This window comes from Amphibalanus amphitrite, unplaced genomic scaffold (genome assembly GCF_019059575.1).
Source record: "Amphibalanus amphitrite isolate SeventyFive unplaced genomic scaffold, NRLGWU_Aamphi_draft 000212F_arrow, whole genome shotgun sequence".
In the NCBI taxonomy this organism is placed as follows: Eukaryota; Metazoa; Arthropoda; class Thecostraca; order Balanomorpha; family Balanidae; genus Amphibalanus; species Amphibalanus amphitrite.
This window is the reverse complement of record NW_024881707.1, coordinates 336,618-349,374: the sequence shown is the minus strand read 5'-3', so window position 1 is coordinate 349,374 and position 12,757 is coordinate 336,618. Positions and strand designations below refer to the sequence as shown.

Sequence of the window (12,757 nt, the reverse complement as noted above, 5' to 3'; positions counted from 1 at the left end):
GATATTGCAAAGGCGATGAGGGAATGGCGTCAGAGAGATCCAAACAACAGATGGTTGTGGGCTCTGCTATCTTCTTGACAAAGTCAGAAGTACGAGCAGCAATGGTATATGTATAGAACGATGAACTTTGCATCAGGGTTCATTACCTATATCGCAATATCTCCGATAGCAGTGGTTACAGCAGTTCAAACTTCTTAAGAGCTGAGCCCGAGAAGCGGATGTTTCACACGAGGCGAGGTAGATAACGCATAAGGATATCCAGCACGCTGGGAAGCATGGGTGAATGGGGCATTGTCTCTAATATGGTGTATTTTACCCGGAGTTCCTGAGACGAGCTTTGGTGAATACTGCCATTTAGCGGAGGTAAAAGAGAAAGGCGATATCCATTAACATTAAGAGCTTGTACGACGGTTATAAGTGTGCATATCGGTGCAGCACCTTTGACACTCTTCCACTATCGCATCGCTACTTAAACGACAATTTTGCTGGCGGAGCTTGGGCCAAATGGTTATCAGGTTCACATAGAAATGCACTTGCCACTACTCTTCAACAGCCATGCATTTGCATTCCCGGCTCAGAATGGCCATCGACTGTTTAACCTAAGCATAACACGGATCGTTATGGGGGCTAAGAAATTGCTATCGTGTCGTTACATAACGAAAACACCTCAAAGACTCGACAAAAGGAGCCGACAACACAGGCCCCTGGATATACGGGTTCAGCGAGTTCAGAGACCTACTGCATTGTCGAATAGGTGCTGACACAAGGAAAGACTCCTCAGCACCGTCCCACCCACCCACCACAACTCAGTTCTCAGTGCCCCGCCGAGCCGAGGTCCCGGGCTCCGCGACCGGCGGGCTGCCGACATGCAAGGGCGTCATCAGCCCTGACGGCAATGTCATCAGCATGCCGGCGTCATAGTCGGGCGGGGTTGGCGCAAAATTCATGGGGACAGTTGCAGCTGGGCCGGCGAGCTTGATGTGCCGTGGGGACGTCCGCAGCGCCGCCGGGCATTGTGAGAGCGCTTTTAGACACGGCTCGGAGCTTCCGGGTTCAGCGCCATTCTGTCAGAGACAGGAGGCTACAAAGGACGGGTTTCGCAGAGGCTGTTAGTTTTAACAGAATACGAGGTGGTTCTGCATATCCGCCATAAACTGCGCCGAATGAGTTATGATGAATGCTGCCAGGGGGTTACGATTTACGCAGAGGCTCATGCAGGAGACAGGACACTGCAAAACCCGTACAGGACCAGCGTACGTTCCAAATTCCCATTGTCGGCCAATGCCAGTCCGCTCTGTCCCCGCCACACGAACAACGGAGTGCCCTTGCGAAACCGGGCGGCCGTCACGGTTCCAGCGACTGCCACGCGCCGCCGGCGGCTGGCGCGCACTCACCTGTATCGGACAGAGCTCCAGACGCCGCGGCCAGGGCGGCCAGCAGCAGGGTCAGCGTTCCCAGCCCCATCTCCGGAGCTTCTCCCAGCCTTCAAGCACTGTCTCTGCTCCTCACTGGGCGCGTCGCGGTGCAGAATCCGGTCACAGCGCAGCGGAGCGCGACGCAAAGGACCTCCCCCGCGGCCCGGTCACTGCCGACTGCCGCCGCGCACCGGCCGCCCGGCCGGCCCTGATTGGTCGCCGTCTTACGTGACCGTGTGACGTCACGGGCGCAGGTGGCCTGCGCGCGCAGGCGGCGGCCGGCCGACGGGGCACGGTGGACCCGGCCGGACATCGATTTGTTTAGGTGGCAACGCGTCGATGGATTTTTTATGCACCGTCTAAATCAACTAATGACTTATCTTGGGGTTTCAGTGTCACCGACGAGTTTTGGAGCTCACACCCATGACCCCATTATATGAGCCTTGGTGTGCCGTGTGACATAGCATTTCCTTGTGACATTATTTCTAAACTAAAGCAAAATATTCACTTCCAGCCAGTTGGCAGTTACGTTGGAATTATGACTATAGAAGTTCTGATTAAATTCAGGAAGCGTAGTAACTGCTCTGGTTAAACACTCTATACCTATCCTCACCGGACCTATTGGTTTGGACATGTGACGGCCGGGGGCGGGGGGATTACAGTAGGACCATTTCACCGTTTCATTCAACCTATCTCAGCAAAATTTTCCTTGGAGAAACAAGGGGTTGAGCGTGAGCCGATAATTTACGACAGGCAGGCGGCAGAGAATGCCAATAAATGGCCAATCATGTCACCAATCATCAACTGGTGACCTTAGGTCAAGGGCCAAAGTTCGGTAGGTTATCGGTTTCCGTAAAATCCTTCGGCAAAATAAGTAATTAATGGGCAATGGCTTTGCACCAGCCAGTGAACTTGTCTTCTCAGCTGTGTCGAAAGTTAAAAGTGGCTGTTGTTTCTGTACCTAAAGGTCGACAAGCTCGGATGTAGATTGTAGGCTGCTGAGCTCAGGTCCCGGCGGCCGTGAAACTGCTGTCGTCACGGGCATTTGACAGTTCCCTCTGCCACCACCGGCCCACCCCACCCACCCAACCGATGGAGGGTGGCTCCAGTAAGGAGCATCCCTTCGGATCGGACTGTTTGAGCGGCTGTGACCTGACCTGTCCCAGCGGGATAATCACGTTCCAGCGCGACGGGCTCAGCCGCCGCGGTGCAGCTGTCCACGGTCGAATCGGCCCATGTCTCCCTTTCGGTCCATTGATCCATACGAGTACCACACCCTAATCCTGAAACGTTTCAATTGAACGAAAGGAACTATCGAGCAAGAAACAAAAGTTCAATTTCATATTCTACCAGCCATCGACGTGTGCCGTCATACCGCTCTACGTGCTTCAGTGTTTGGTGCCTGGGGGCTAAGGAAATCCCCCCCCCCCCTCCCACCGTACCAGTTGATCACCACAGTAACCGTCAATGCACATGTTTTATACATGTCCAAAAAACAAAATGAGTTTTATATTTTTTCGCGCATTCAGCTGTATTGTATTTTCCTGGGTTACATTTAAAACTGCAATGCCGTCCAAGTATGACAAAAGTCCTACCGTTTTATGACACAGCGTTCAAGCATATGTTCTTATTGCAAAAAATCGCTACATGAGACAGAAAATGACTGCAAACAGAGACCAACATGTTGTCATCTGCAAATGTGACAAACGGAAAAGACGAGTGAGTCTATGTCAATAATATATTTTACTGAAAATGATGTAAAAACTCCAAGCATCTACCACCCTGCTTCAAATCAACAGTAATTCAAATCTCAATCCATCAAATCAGGTTGTTGCATACATTTCAGCTAATCGTCACTTGACACAAATAACCAACCGATGCTTACGACAGCAATTGAATACAACACTGAAGTTTCCCTTATGATAAACCAATGCCAGTTATGAAGCCGAATCACAGTTCGCCCGGCGAGGCCGTCCAAAGCCATATCCACAGACGCTCTTTATCCGCCAATCAAGCGGCGCTCAGGGGAGCAAGTCACGCGGCATACTCTCCGTACGTGCTCCTCTGCATATGGATCGCTCGCGGGCACACGACGCACTTCCTTGAAAATATTTATTCATATAGCAACAATCATAGCCGTGAATTTATAAATACGCCACGGCTGACGGTCGTGGTACTGGAGGCGGCACGCTGGCGCCGGCTCTCAATCGCTCCGCGCTCGCCGTGTGACCTCCGAAGCAGGCGGCGACCGCGTCGCCCAGTCTCTACAGCCACACACGGCACCGCACAAGCACCCAAGCAGCGCTGCCGGCGCGCACGGCCGACCTAAACTGGGATAAACAGGGGTGGGCGGGCGGCAGTGCCGGACTCGGCGCCCATACGGGGGCACGCGGGACGCTCATACAGGGGCACACGGGTCTCCATCCGGTCACACTCCAGTTGGGCGCGGGCCAGGCTGCGAAGGGGCGCCACGTCAGTCCTACTCCTCGTTACGGCGGGGCACGGTCCCTCAGGGAGCCGATACGTGCATCACAGGTGCCCCACGACAGTTCTATCGCCACCGATCCGCCCTGGCCCCGGCACGCTCGATCACGTCACGCGCGCCGTGCTGACTTGCCACGTCACGTCACGTCACTGCTGGTCACGGCCCGGCCGCCACCTCGATTCGTCAGTCTGTGTGCAGGGGGCGCGGCGGGTGCGCTACTCTGTTTTGGTCTGGCGCCTCTGCAGGGCGGCCGCCAGGTCGGTCTGCAGTGCCGCCTTCCGTCGGCTGTCCTCGAGCGGCGTTACCGACCGCAGGCCGTTCACAATGTCCCGCGTCTTACCTGTAGAGGGCAGTGCGAGCAGTGAGCAATCGCCAACGAACGGCCAGACGTTCACATGTATCAAAGGTGGAAGAGAGGGAATGACGGCAATATGGAGGAAGCATTTACATGACTCTTCCTTGAACTTATCTACTAGACGTAAAAAGCTATCACTGTTTCATAAGAAGCACAACTTGGGCCAGGAACGGTGTAGCACGACTGTACCTAGCCTGTAGGTCAGGCATGCATCAAGTAACAACGCTGCATGGTGATTCGGATGCCACTGGCCATGTCACAGGTCAACATCGGCAATCTCAACACCACACTGAAACAACAATCAATGACGTATTCGTGTCATTGACCGTGGCCGATTCGCACCCGGAATAGGCGAATAAGTGTCAATATCTCCACAGTGCCGGCTTACCGGCTGACAGTTTAGCCAGGCTATCACTGACCAAACACACGGCCGGATTAGACCAGCATGGCGACATTTGCGCAGCACTTCAGCCCGTGGCCAGAATAGCTCGATTAATGGGTTTAGAAAGAGTAAAACGTAACTGTTTTCATTGTAATATAACCTAAAAATAAATGGGTTAACTGTCAAAAATAGCGATACAAAACAAATTAACGTCGTAATAAAACGACACTGTTCACAATATTCCGCAGCGTTCTTCGTTCGCAGCAAACCTTAACGTTCACGCTCCTCCAGCCTCGTCAGGAGCTGACTGACTCACCGAAGTAGATTTCGTTGAGCGTGTTGCGAATCTTGTTCTCCATATCCTCGACTAGGCGGCCGATGTTGGCGATATGGGGCGATGTATCGCTCACTACCGCGTCCTGTTCCGTCTGCGGGCGAACACGAACGGACGGGGTGTCAGTATATGTAGATAGAGCACCGCGCCGGACGGGTAGCACCGGCGGTCACACCGCGGTAGTTCCTAGACAGATAGTTCCATGAAACTATGGTGCTTTGACGGCTCCACGGTGCTATAATCCATCTAAGCTTTTGCAAAAAAAAAATGATATGAAAAAATATCAGTTCATATTGACCTTTCATCATTTTCACTACACACATCCTAAGGACCAAATTCATCCATTCAAACGTCCCAGACACTAGCCCGTATTTTATGCTCACGAATAAAAAATGGGGCATCCGCCATGGCCCACGGGTCTATTGCTCGATATGGCAATGCCTCGTCTATTCTGACCTGAAAATCCCAAACGGCACATTTACCAACTCTAGACAAAGTCGCAGCGTGCATCTAATACTCCTCGAACACCCTATCAATCGCTACAGACCAAGACAGGCACCCCCCCCCCCCCCAGTACGCACGCCCTCCCATCCTCCCAGTTCCCCGTCCAACTAACCTGCCGGGTGAGCGAGCCGCCCAGGTTCATGGTGCCCGAGCCCTCCTTATTGGTTTGCAGCCACAGCATCACGGTCGAGGTGAGCTTGTAGTGGGCGTTCCGACCGGTGGACTTCTCCTGCACCTCCACCACGTGCACGGCGTCCCAGCAGCCCTTGATCTTCTTCGAGCCGTCGCCGGCCTTCTTTATCAATATGGCACCTGGGGGTATAGGAGGAAGGTGGGGTGAGAAAAAGAACGCTCAGCGAATAACAGTGAGTTACCCAGTCATATTAGTCATTATTCAAAACAATAGCAAGGGTTTATGAGCAGTCAGCGGTATAGCAGTCTGCAGATCATTATGAAGAAATCAACCGCAAAATGTTCACCAAAGATCATGCAAAAAAATATCGAACGACAAACCGCTTACATTTTCTCGCCTAAATGCGGCAATACACACATCATCATCCCAGTCCGATATCAGTTGACGATAATTTACCTGCGAATCCGTGGTCGAGGTCCCAGAGGTAGACGGAGGAGACGCCGCCCTCGAAGTACATGTCTCTGTACTGATCGAAGGCGGCGTTAGCGTCCACCTCAAGGCGCCGCAGTCGGTCCGAGGGCATGGTTCCGTCCTCCAGCGGCGGGTCGTACTGGTTACTCCACGGCGACCTGCAGGCAGATATGGGAGGATAGCAAAGTTAGAGCCAATGGTTACTCCGTGGCGACGTGCAGGTCAGATGGGAGGAGGAGGGGTTAGTGAGGTTTTACTCAGTGGTAACCCCATGGCGACCTGCGAGTTAGATAGAGAGGGGGCACCGGTCACCAGATCAGCGGCTAGGAGATGGAAGACCAGCTGTGCTCAACAGCAGTCTACATAGTATGAGACCACTGCTGGGGAGATGGCATGGCAAGACGGAGATGGCATAGCGATGCCATGCTGGGGAGACATAGTGTGAGTGGGGACAGGAATTAGGAGTCGTGTTTACCGCCTATCGATTGGCAAATGGACGGAAGATTGGTTGCGTCAAACAAACGGAGATTCAGTCTCTACTATTAAAAAACCTGTATCGCAGAGACATTAACAATCACTCAAGCTAAAGTCACCGGAAATATATCTTTAGAATAGGCCACTGATTAATAACTCCACGCTGCATGAATATGGGATAAAGGTGGCACAGATGAATAATTCAGTGGCACTACTAGCCACCTAGAATGACTCACATCGGTATGGACTTGAAAACTATCCAGCGATGCCCCAAAATCTAATCCCAACGTCCTCGCAGCACCACTGTCCGACAATCCATCATAGTTTCACTGCCCACACACCAACAGGCTGGCGCAAGACGGCCTTCACAATGGGTGATTCATCCGCCTCACCTACCACGACCAATGCCTACACACCATTAGACTGAAACAAAAGCCAGTGGCTAGTCCCTACCTGTACGAGTCCCCATCCCGGTTGTAGTCGCACAGCAGGTAGTCCTTTCCGACCGTTTTATCTCGGGCTATCTTGAGCGGCTGGTCGACTGAAGAGAGCAGTTCCTCACACAGGCTGGGCACCAGGTCGATGAGGTCGGAGAGGTTCTTTTCGATCTGCTGCGGCGGCAGGCGCCGCATCAGGTCCAGGGCACAATCCAACTCCTGGTCCGTCTGCGGAGGGGGGCGGCGGGGGAGGGGGGGGGCTGAGGTCAGAATCAAACGGGTGCCACTCAGTGTCCACGTATCTTACGAGGCGGCCATTCAGAAGGACTGATTCAGTTTCCCTGGGCATCACGTTTCCATGGGCATCACTGATACGGATCAGTAAAAATGGATTAGCTTATCCAGTATAGTTAGACACTATATGAAAATGAGAATAAGGGATCAAATGATTTTATAAGCCTAATCCACTTTGAATTATATCCTGTAACGAAGAATTCGAGAAATATCATACACTTTGAATTTACTGATCCGGATCGGTGACGCCCATGGAAATGGGGTCATGGTATTCGATTTTAACCTTGCCCCTGTGTATAAAGATAATGCCATCCTCCTTCTAGTAATGAATTACCTGAGACAGCATATTTAATGAGTAGCCCTCGTCTTGGTGCTCACTGCATGACACACGTTATTTGTCTCCTTATTTTGACAAAACAGAGAGCAGCTGAATAGTTATATTGTCAGTTACCTGCACACTAAGAAATTGACGCAAGGAAGCATTATCTTCCATGCTTTATAGTGACCCAATAATTTAATTCACTGCCCACCCTGGGCACCAACAGGTCTGAGTTTACCATGAGTGAAAAGGTAGTCAATAGTCAAACTAGTGCCTTTTGATGCCATGGTGACCAGAGCATGAAACCAGTGATGAATTAATATGCCACGAGGAGCATAATAACATGTCACCATAATTTGATTTCCAAGTTTTTTTTTCGGATTTTATTATTTTGATGGTAAACCTCAGCTATGAATATCAGCTTAGAGGTTTAATTCTAGACTCATCAGGGAAGCATGAAATGACAGATGCAAATGACATAGATGGCCACCAAACTTAAAACGGCAATTGATGATAGAACAATCCAATCAGTTGATGATTTCTTGGCATTGGTTGAAATTGCTGATGGATAGTACACATGACTGCTCAGTGCACATATCTATCACAAACATGCAATAACAAGGTCATGCAAGGTTTTAAAAAGGCAGCTTGGATGTTATAAAGGAACTTTTTCCAGGCAAACTGGCCACCTTCAAAGGTAGCTGGAACTGCACAAAGCAGCCCTGAACCTAGGTACCTACTGAGCCTGTCATGGTGACGGACTGAGTAGGTAACTTTTAGTTGGTGACATGGTGTCACCAACTAAAAGTTAGTAGGTATGTACCTATACATCAATCTGAAGATAAAATTTGGTTTGATCGGCTAGAGCTCTATCCCTGAATACTATTATTGGTGATATCACTCTTTTGCACCATAAGCTCAAAATTGAATAAAACCACACTATATTGTCACAAACCATAAATTAACCTTGAAAATCGTTCAAATGATTATTTAATGCTAAAAAATCAGGCATGATACAAGCAGAAATAACAAAACCTTATCTAACCTGACATAACTAGACCCTACCTGACTCACCAAGAGGTTGGGTGTAAATTATAATGTTTTGTGCAAAAAGTATAAGTATCAATATGTGGTCTCACTTTTCAATCTTAGAAGGATGTGTTCTTTCTTTCATGTGTTTGTTTTGTGAATTTATTCAGTTTTTAAAGGGTGCAAACTCAGTTGGGGAAACTACGAGGAGCCAAACAAAAATTGGATTAGCCAATCAACGGCTGGAATGGGCGGGGCGATGACCATATATGGTCATAAAATCAGACAACTTCATCTTTTCAATGCATCAGGGCTGCGGAGTCGGAGTCGGAGTCAAAGTCGGAGTCGGTCGGAGTCGACAGTTGTGACCGGAGTCGGAGTCGGAGTCGATTTTAGAAACCCGAGCCGGAGTCGGAGTCGGAGTCACCGAAAATCTGTCGACTCCGCAGCCCTGCTAGGTCTGCGGAGTCGGAGTCGGGAGTTGGAGTCGGTCGGAGTCGACAATTCTGCCCGGAGTCGGAGTCGGAGTCGGAGCTGGTTTTTGAAAGCCGGAGTCGGAGTCGGAGTCGGAGTCGCCGAAAATCCATCGACTCCGCAGCCCTGCAATGCATCCTAGCATTCAAATGAAAAAATAAGGCATAATAATTTTTTTAACCACACAAGGCCCACACTCACTCGGTGCACAATTAACTGGCAGCTCTAAATCTCAGAGTTACAACACAAGGTCAATCAGTGATTGCCAAATATGGCGGATTGAAACAGACACGCCAAAAAATGTAAGCAGTACCATGGTTTAAAAAATGTCATTATTTTTATTATTTTGTTTATGGTTTTTCTAATTCTGGTTAAGTTATTATTTTAAAATTAAATATCTTTGTTTATTGTAATTAAATTAATTCTTTTAACAATTTTCTTTCAAAACACCAATCCATTTCCCAGCCAGCAATTTTGCTCCGGGCCCAAGCAGGCTCAAGTGCGGATTGCCCGAGATTTTAAGTCGGGCTTAAGTCGGCTAGGGCTTGGGCTAAAGTCGGCGTATGACACAAAAACGCCGACTAAAGCCCATGCTCTGCCGGAGGTATGCCCGCTCTGCGAGCTCCGGACAGCCGTAGTTTAGCCCTAGTTGAGCGACGATTGGCGTTAGCCCGATTTAAGCCCGAGCAGTGAATCCATTTATATAATGAAGGTTACTCTGGGCCCGAGCGGGCTGAACTCCGGCAAGCCCACTCTGTGTGCCCTGTCTATCCCGACTTAAGCCATAGAAGTGAATGGGGTTTATACATTGCAAACTGCTGTGGCTTTGCTCGGGTTCGGCTCGAGTGACGGCTCCTGTTTTCTCAAGTCTCGACTTGACTTCATCTTGCTTTTGCTTCACACTGGATCAAGTAGCAAGGAGCAGCCAATGCACTTTCAGCAGGTTGTGCGGTTACAATGCATATTCAAAATTGTTACGGTCACTCATATGCTCTGTTAACCGGTCATCGAGCACTGCGAAAGGAAAGTAGTGGTTGACTTTGATTGAATGTATATTTCAAACGACTACAGACACGCCAAATGAAACAAAAATACATGAAACAGTGGACTGCAAACTGCAGCAATAATATGGCATGAGTCATGAAAAAGCGCCATCAATTCAAAACTATAAAACAATCACAAGGCCCGCTAGCCTCCCTCCCCGTTCATAATACTTAGTTGAACACCCAACCGAAAGCATAAAGTAAGGACAGAAAGTAATCGCTCATAAGACATAAAGCAATTAGCAAACAATCGTTTATAAGGAACTTCACTCTGGTGAATGGGAGCTTTGGAGGCGTCTAGCTCCTCCACACACATACATCTGCAGCAGATGGTCGGCCAGCTTTCGGTGCAGTTTCCATATATGTAGGTATACCTACTTAATTATAAGCAGGCAGTTTCCGCTAAACCACTTGGCGAGGGCGACTGCGGCGTCCACCCGGTCCTGGTTTGTATAACTATTCCATTTTTTTTTTTTGAACCATTTGCTCTAATGGTACGTACCTGAAAAAGAGATTAATTGGTTTAATTTACATTGCATGTTTGCTTGAAAATAACTTATTGTTGCATTTATACTGTAAAAGCACTTCTCATTGATCCGTATAAAATGTTCATTCGATTTTCAACGCGGACAGAGAATGAGCGTGCTCGGTGATAAGTAGATAAATATTTGTGTTTTGTATTTCATTTTCCTGGTTCAGAAGTGCTGGTATTTCACTAAGATATAAAGGCACGGAATGCGGCTTTTCTGAGCGAGGGTATAAGTCGCCAGGCTGAACAGCTATTCAGCTTCATGTTTGATGGTGTGAAACTCAGTCAAAATCATGACGTTTACATACGATCAAGCGCACCATTCAATACACTTACCTACCGTAAAACTCCATGCCAGCCCACTTGATAAGAGCAGTGAGCACTATCCCTTCTTCGCGCTGTCACACGCGCCCCGGCCCAAACATCAACCACCAAATGCCCCAACACCGGTGTGTCGTTTCGTCGCACAGCGCGCAGACTGTCACAAACGCTGCACATGATTGGCGCAGAACTGCGCATGCGCGAACAGCCGAACAAGTATGGCTAAGCTCTGGCTTTACTCCAGTTAGCCGAAGGACACAGCCAGCTTGGTCAGCCCGCGCTCCGCCCAAGTTAAGCCTGTTTTGGATGCGCGGGCAGATGTCGGGCTGAGCTACTGCTTTCCGCACGTGGGCATGGCTGTGGCATGCCCCAGCTCAGCCCCAGTAAAAAATACATTGGTTTTGATCAAAGTGGGCAAACCCAAGCTAAGCCCAAGCTGCCCGACGTTTGCCACAGCTCAGCCCAAGCGAATTGCTGGCTGGGTTATTGAATGGCCAGCTGATTCTGACGCCCAGAACCTGCAGAAAAGCTGTTTTCCTATCGCCATTTTCGAGTCAATTCGCCAAATTTAATCAAATCACACTAATTCCTAGTGGAAAATGGAAGCCTTTTCTCTCCCATAAGTGGACGCGATACCGTAAGTACCGGCTTGTTATACCGTTTTTCACCCTTAGTAGCGGGGGCTGCATTTATGCCCATATATGGTCATCAAAAGTCCATTTATTGACCAATCGATTTTTTGACTTTCGCCTCGTAGTTTCCCCAACTGAACTTAACTTGAAGCACTGCTTTGGCAGCCCTAGTAGCACACACATTGACTCAACATTAAAATTGGTTGAACCCAGGTTGATTGGTAGGTTGTAGGTGAAGGGCAGGTTAGGTTAGGTTAGATCAGCTGATGATCAGGCCAGCTCTACCAATACAGAAAATACAGTCTTTCAGCGCAAATAACCTTTTACAAGTTCTACGATCATAAAATTGATAGCATGCAAGTCAAGGAGCATGACATGAAGTTTTTCACAATCAAACCATCTTTCAAGATCTTGCATTAGTTGCATTTCACTAGACAAAATGAAAAATGAGTGAGCATAAGGCAACAAAATGACTGCAAAATCAGTGATTTACAAAATAATCAGTGAAAACACCATCAGCATCATTGAACTAAGTTCTTGAAGCCATCATATGGAGCTTGAAAATGTGAATATTATGTGAAATATTTGACACTGAAGCATTCATTTTGACCGAAGTCATCAAAACCACAAAATGGGTGAGGCCGGTAGACAAATTCAGCGCGCCGGACATTGAAGAGCTTTCTTCGACGGACAACCTCGATGCAAATAGCAAGCAGACAAAAATGGAGAGAGTACTTACCATCTTCCCGCAGAAAATGTATCGGTTATTTACAGGACTGGAATGTTTAGAAATTCCAAGGGCGGCTTGACTTATCAGCCTCCGCCCAAACAGAAAAAGCGTCGGTGCTCGTCGTCACAAAACCACCAAGCGCCGAGTCAGTGCTACCAAATTCTCACACATTTGTTGAAGGGAATTTCGTAACGGCAAGTATTTTTCTACCGATATTAACCCTAGAACGCCTAGGGGGGGGGGGTGTATCACCCCCCCCCCTGAGGTTTTTTCGAAGTGCACGCTAAACGGCTTGTCGTAGCGGGCTGAAATTTTCAATACCCTCTGGGGCAACCTTTGCGCATCTTTTGCCGAAAAAAATTGATCGGGTCATGTCAGGTCACGGAGTTATGACGT

General features: G+C 48.9%; 2 protein-coding genes across 2 annotated transcripts in view; both read right to left on the bottom strand.

The window, feature by feature from the left end:
• Positions 1-1,615, bottom strand: part of LOC122385239 (calsyntenin-1-like) — a 128,463-nt gene extending 126,848 nt beyond the window's left edge. The window contains exon 1 of the mRNA XM_043373371.1: positions 1,395-1,615. Within this exon, the coding sequence (XP_043229306.1) occupies positions 1,395-1,464 (70 nt within the window). The 5' untranslated portion in view covers positions 1,465-1,615. The remainder of the gene's footprint in view (positions 1-1,394) is intronic.
• Positions 1,616-3,135: 1,520 nt separating this feature from the next.
• Positions 3,136-12,528, bottom strand: LOC122385238 (F-actin-capping protein subunit beta). Its single transcript, XM_043373370.1, has 6 exons — positions 12,371-12,528; positions 7,007-7,218; positions 6,065-6,237; positions 5,588-5,787; positions 4,954-5,065; positions 3,136-4,240 (listed from the first exon to the last, which is right to left on the bottom strand). Exons 1-6 carry the CDS (start codon positions 12,371-12,373, stop codon positions 4,116-4,118), a joined length of 825 nt encoding a protein of 274 aa, XP_043229305.1. The 5' UTR covers positions 12,374-12,528; the 3' UTR covers positions 3,136-4,115.
• Positions 12,529-12,757: the final 229 nt, after the last annotated feature.

What these genes read in the sequence shown, in the direction of transcription:
- LOC122385238 (XM_043373370.1), bottom strand. An exon ending in CGGGATGGGGACTCGTACAG is followed by an intron (nt 6,238 to 7,006) that starts GTAGGGACTAGC and finishes ATCTGCCTGCAG; the next exon opens with GTCGCCGTGGAGTAACCAGT. An exon ending in GCGGCTCGCTCACCCGGCAG is followed by an intron (nt 5,066 to 5,587) that starts GTTAGTTGGACG and finishes GTTCGCCCGCAG; the next exon opens with ACGGAACAGGACGCGGTAGT.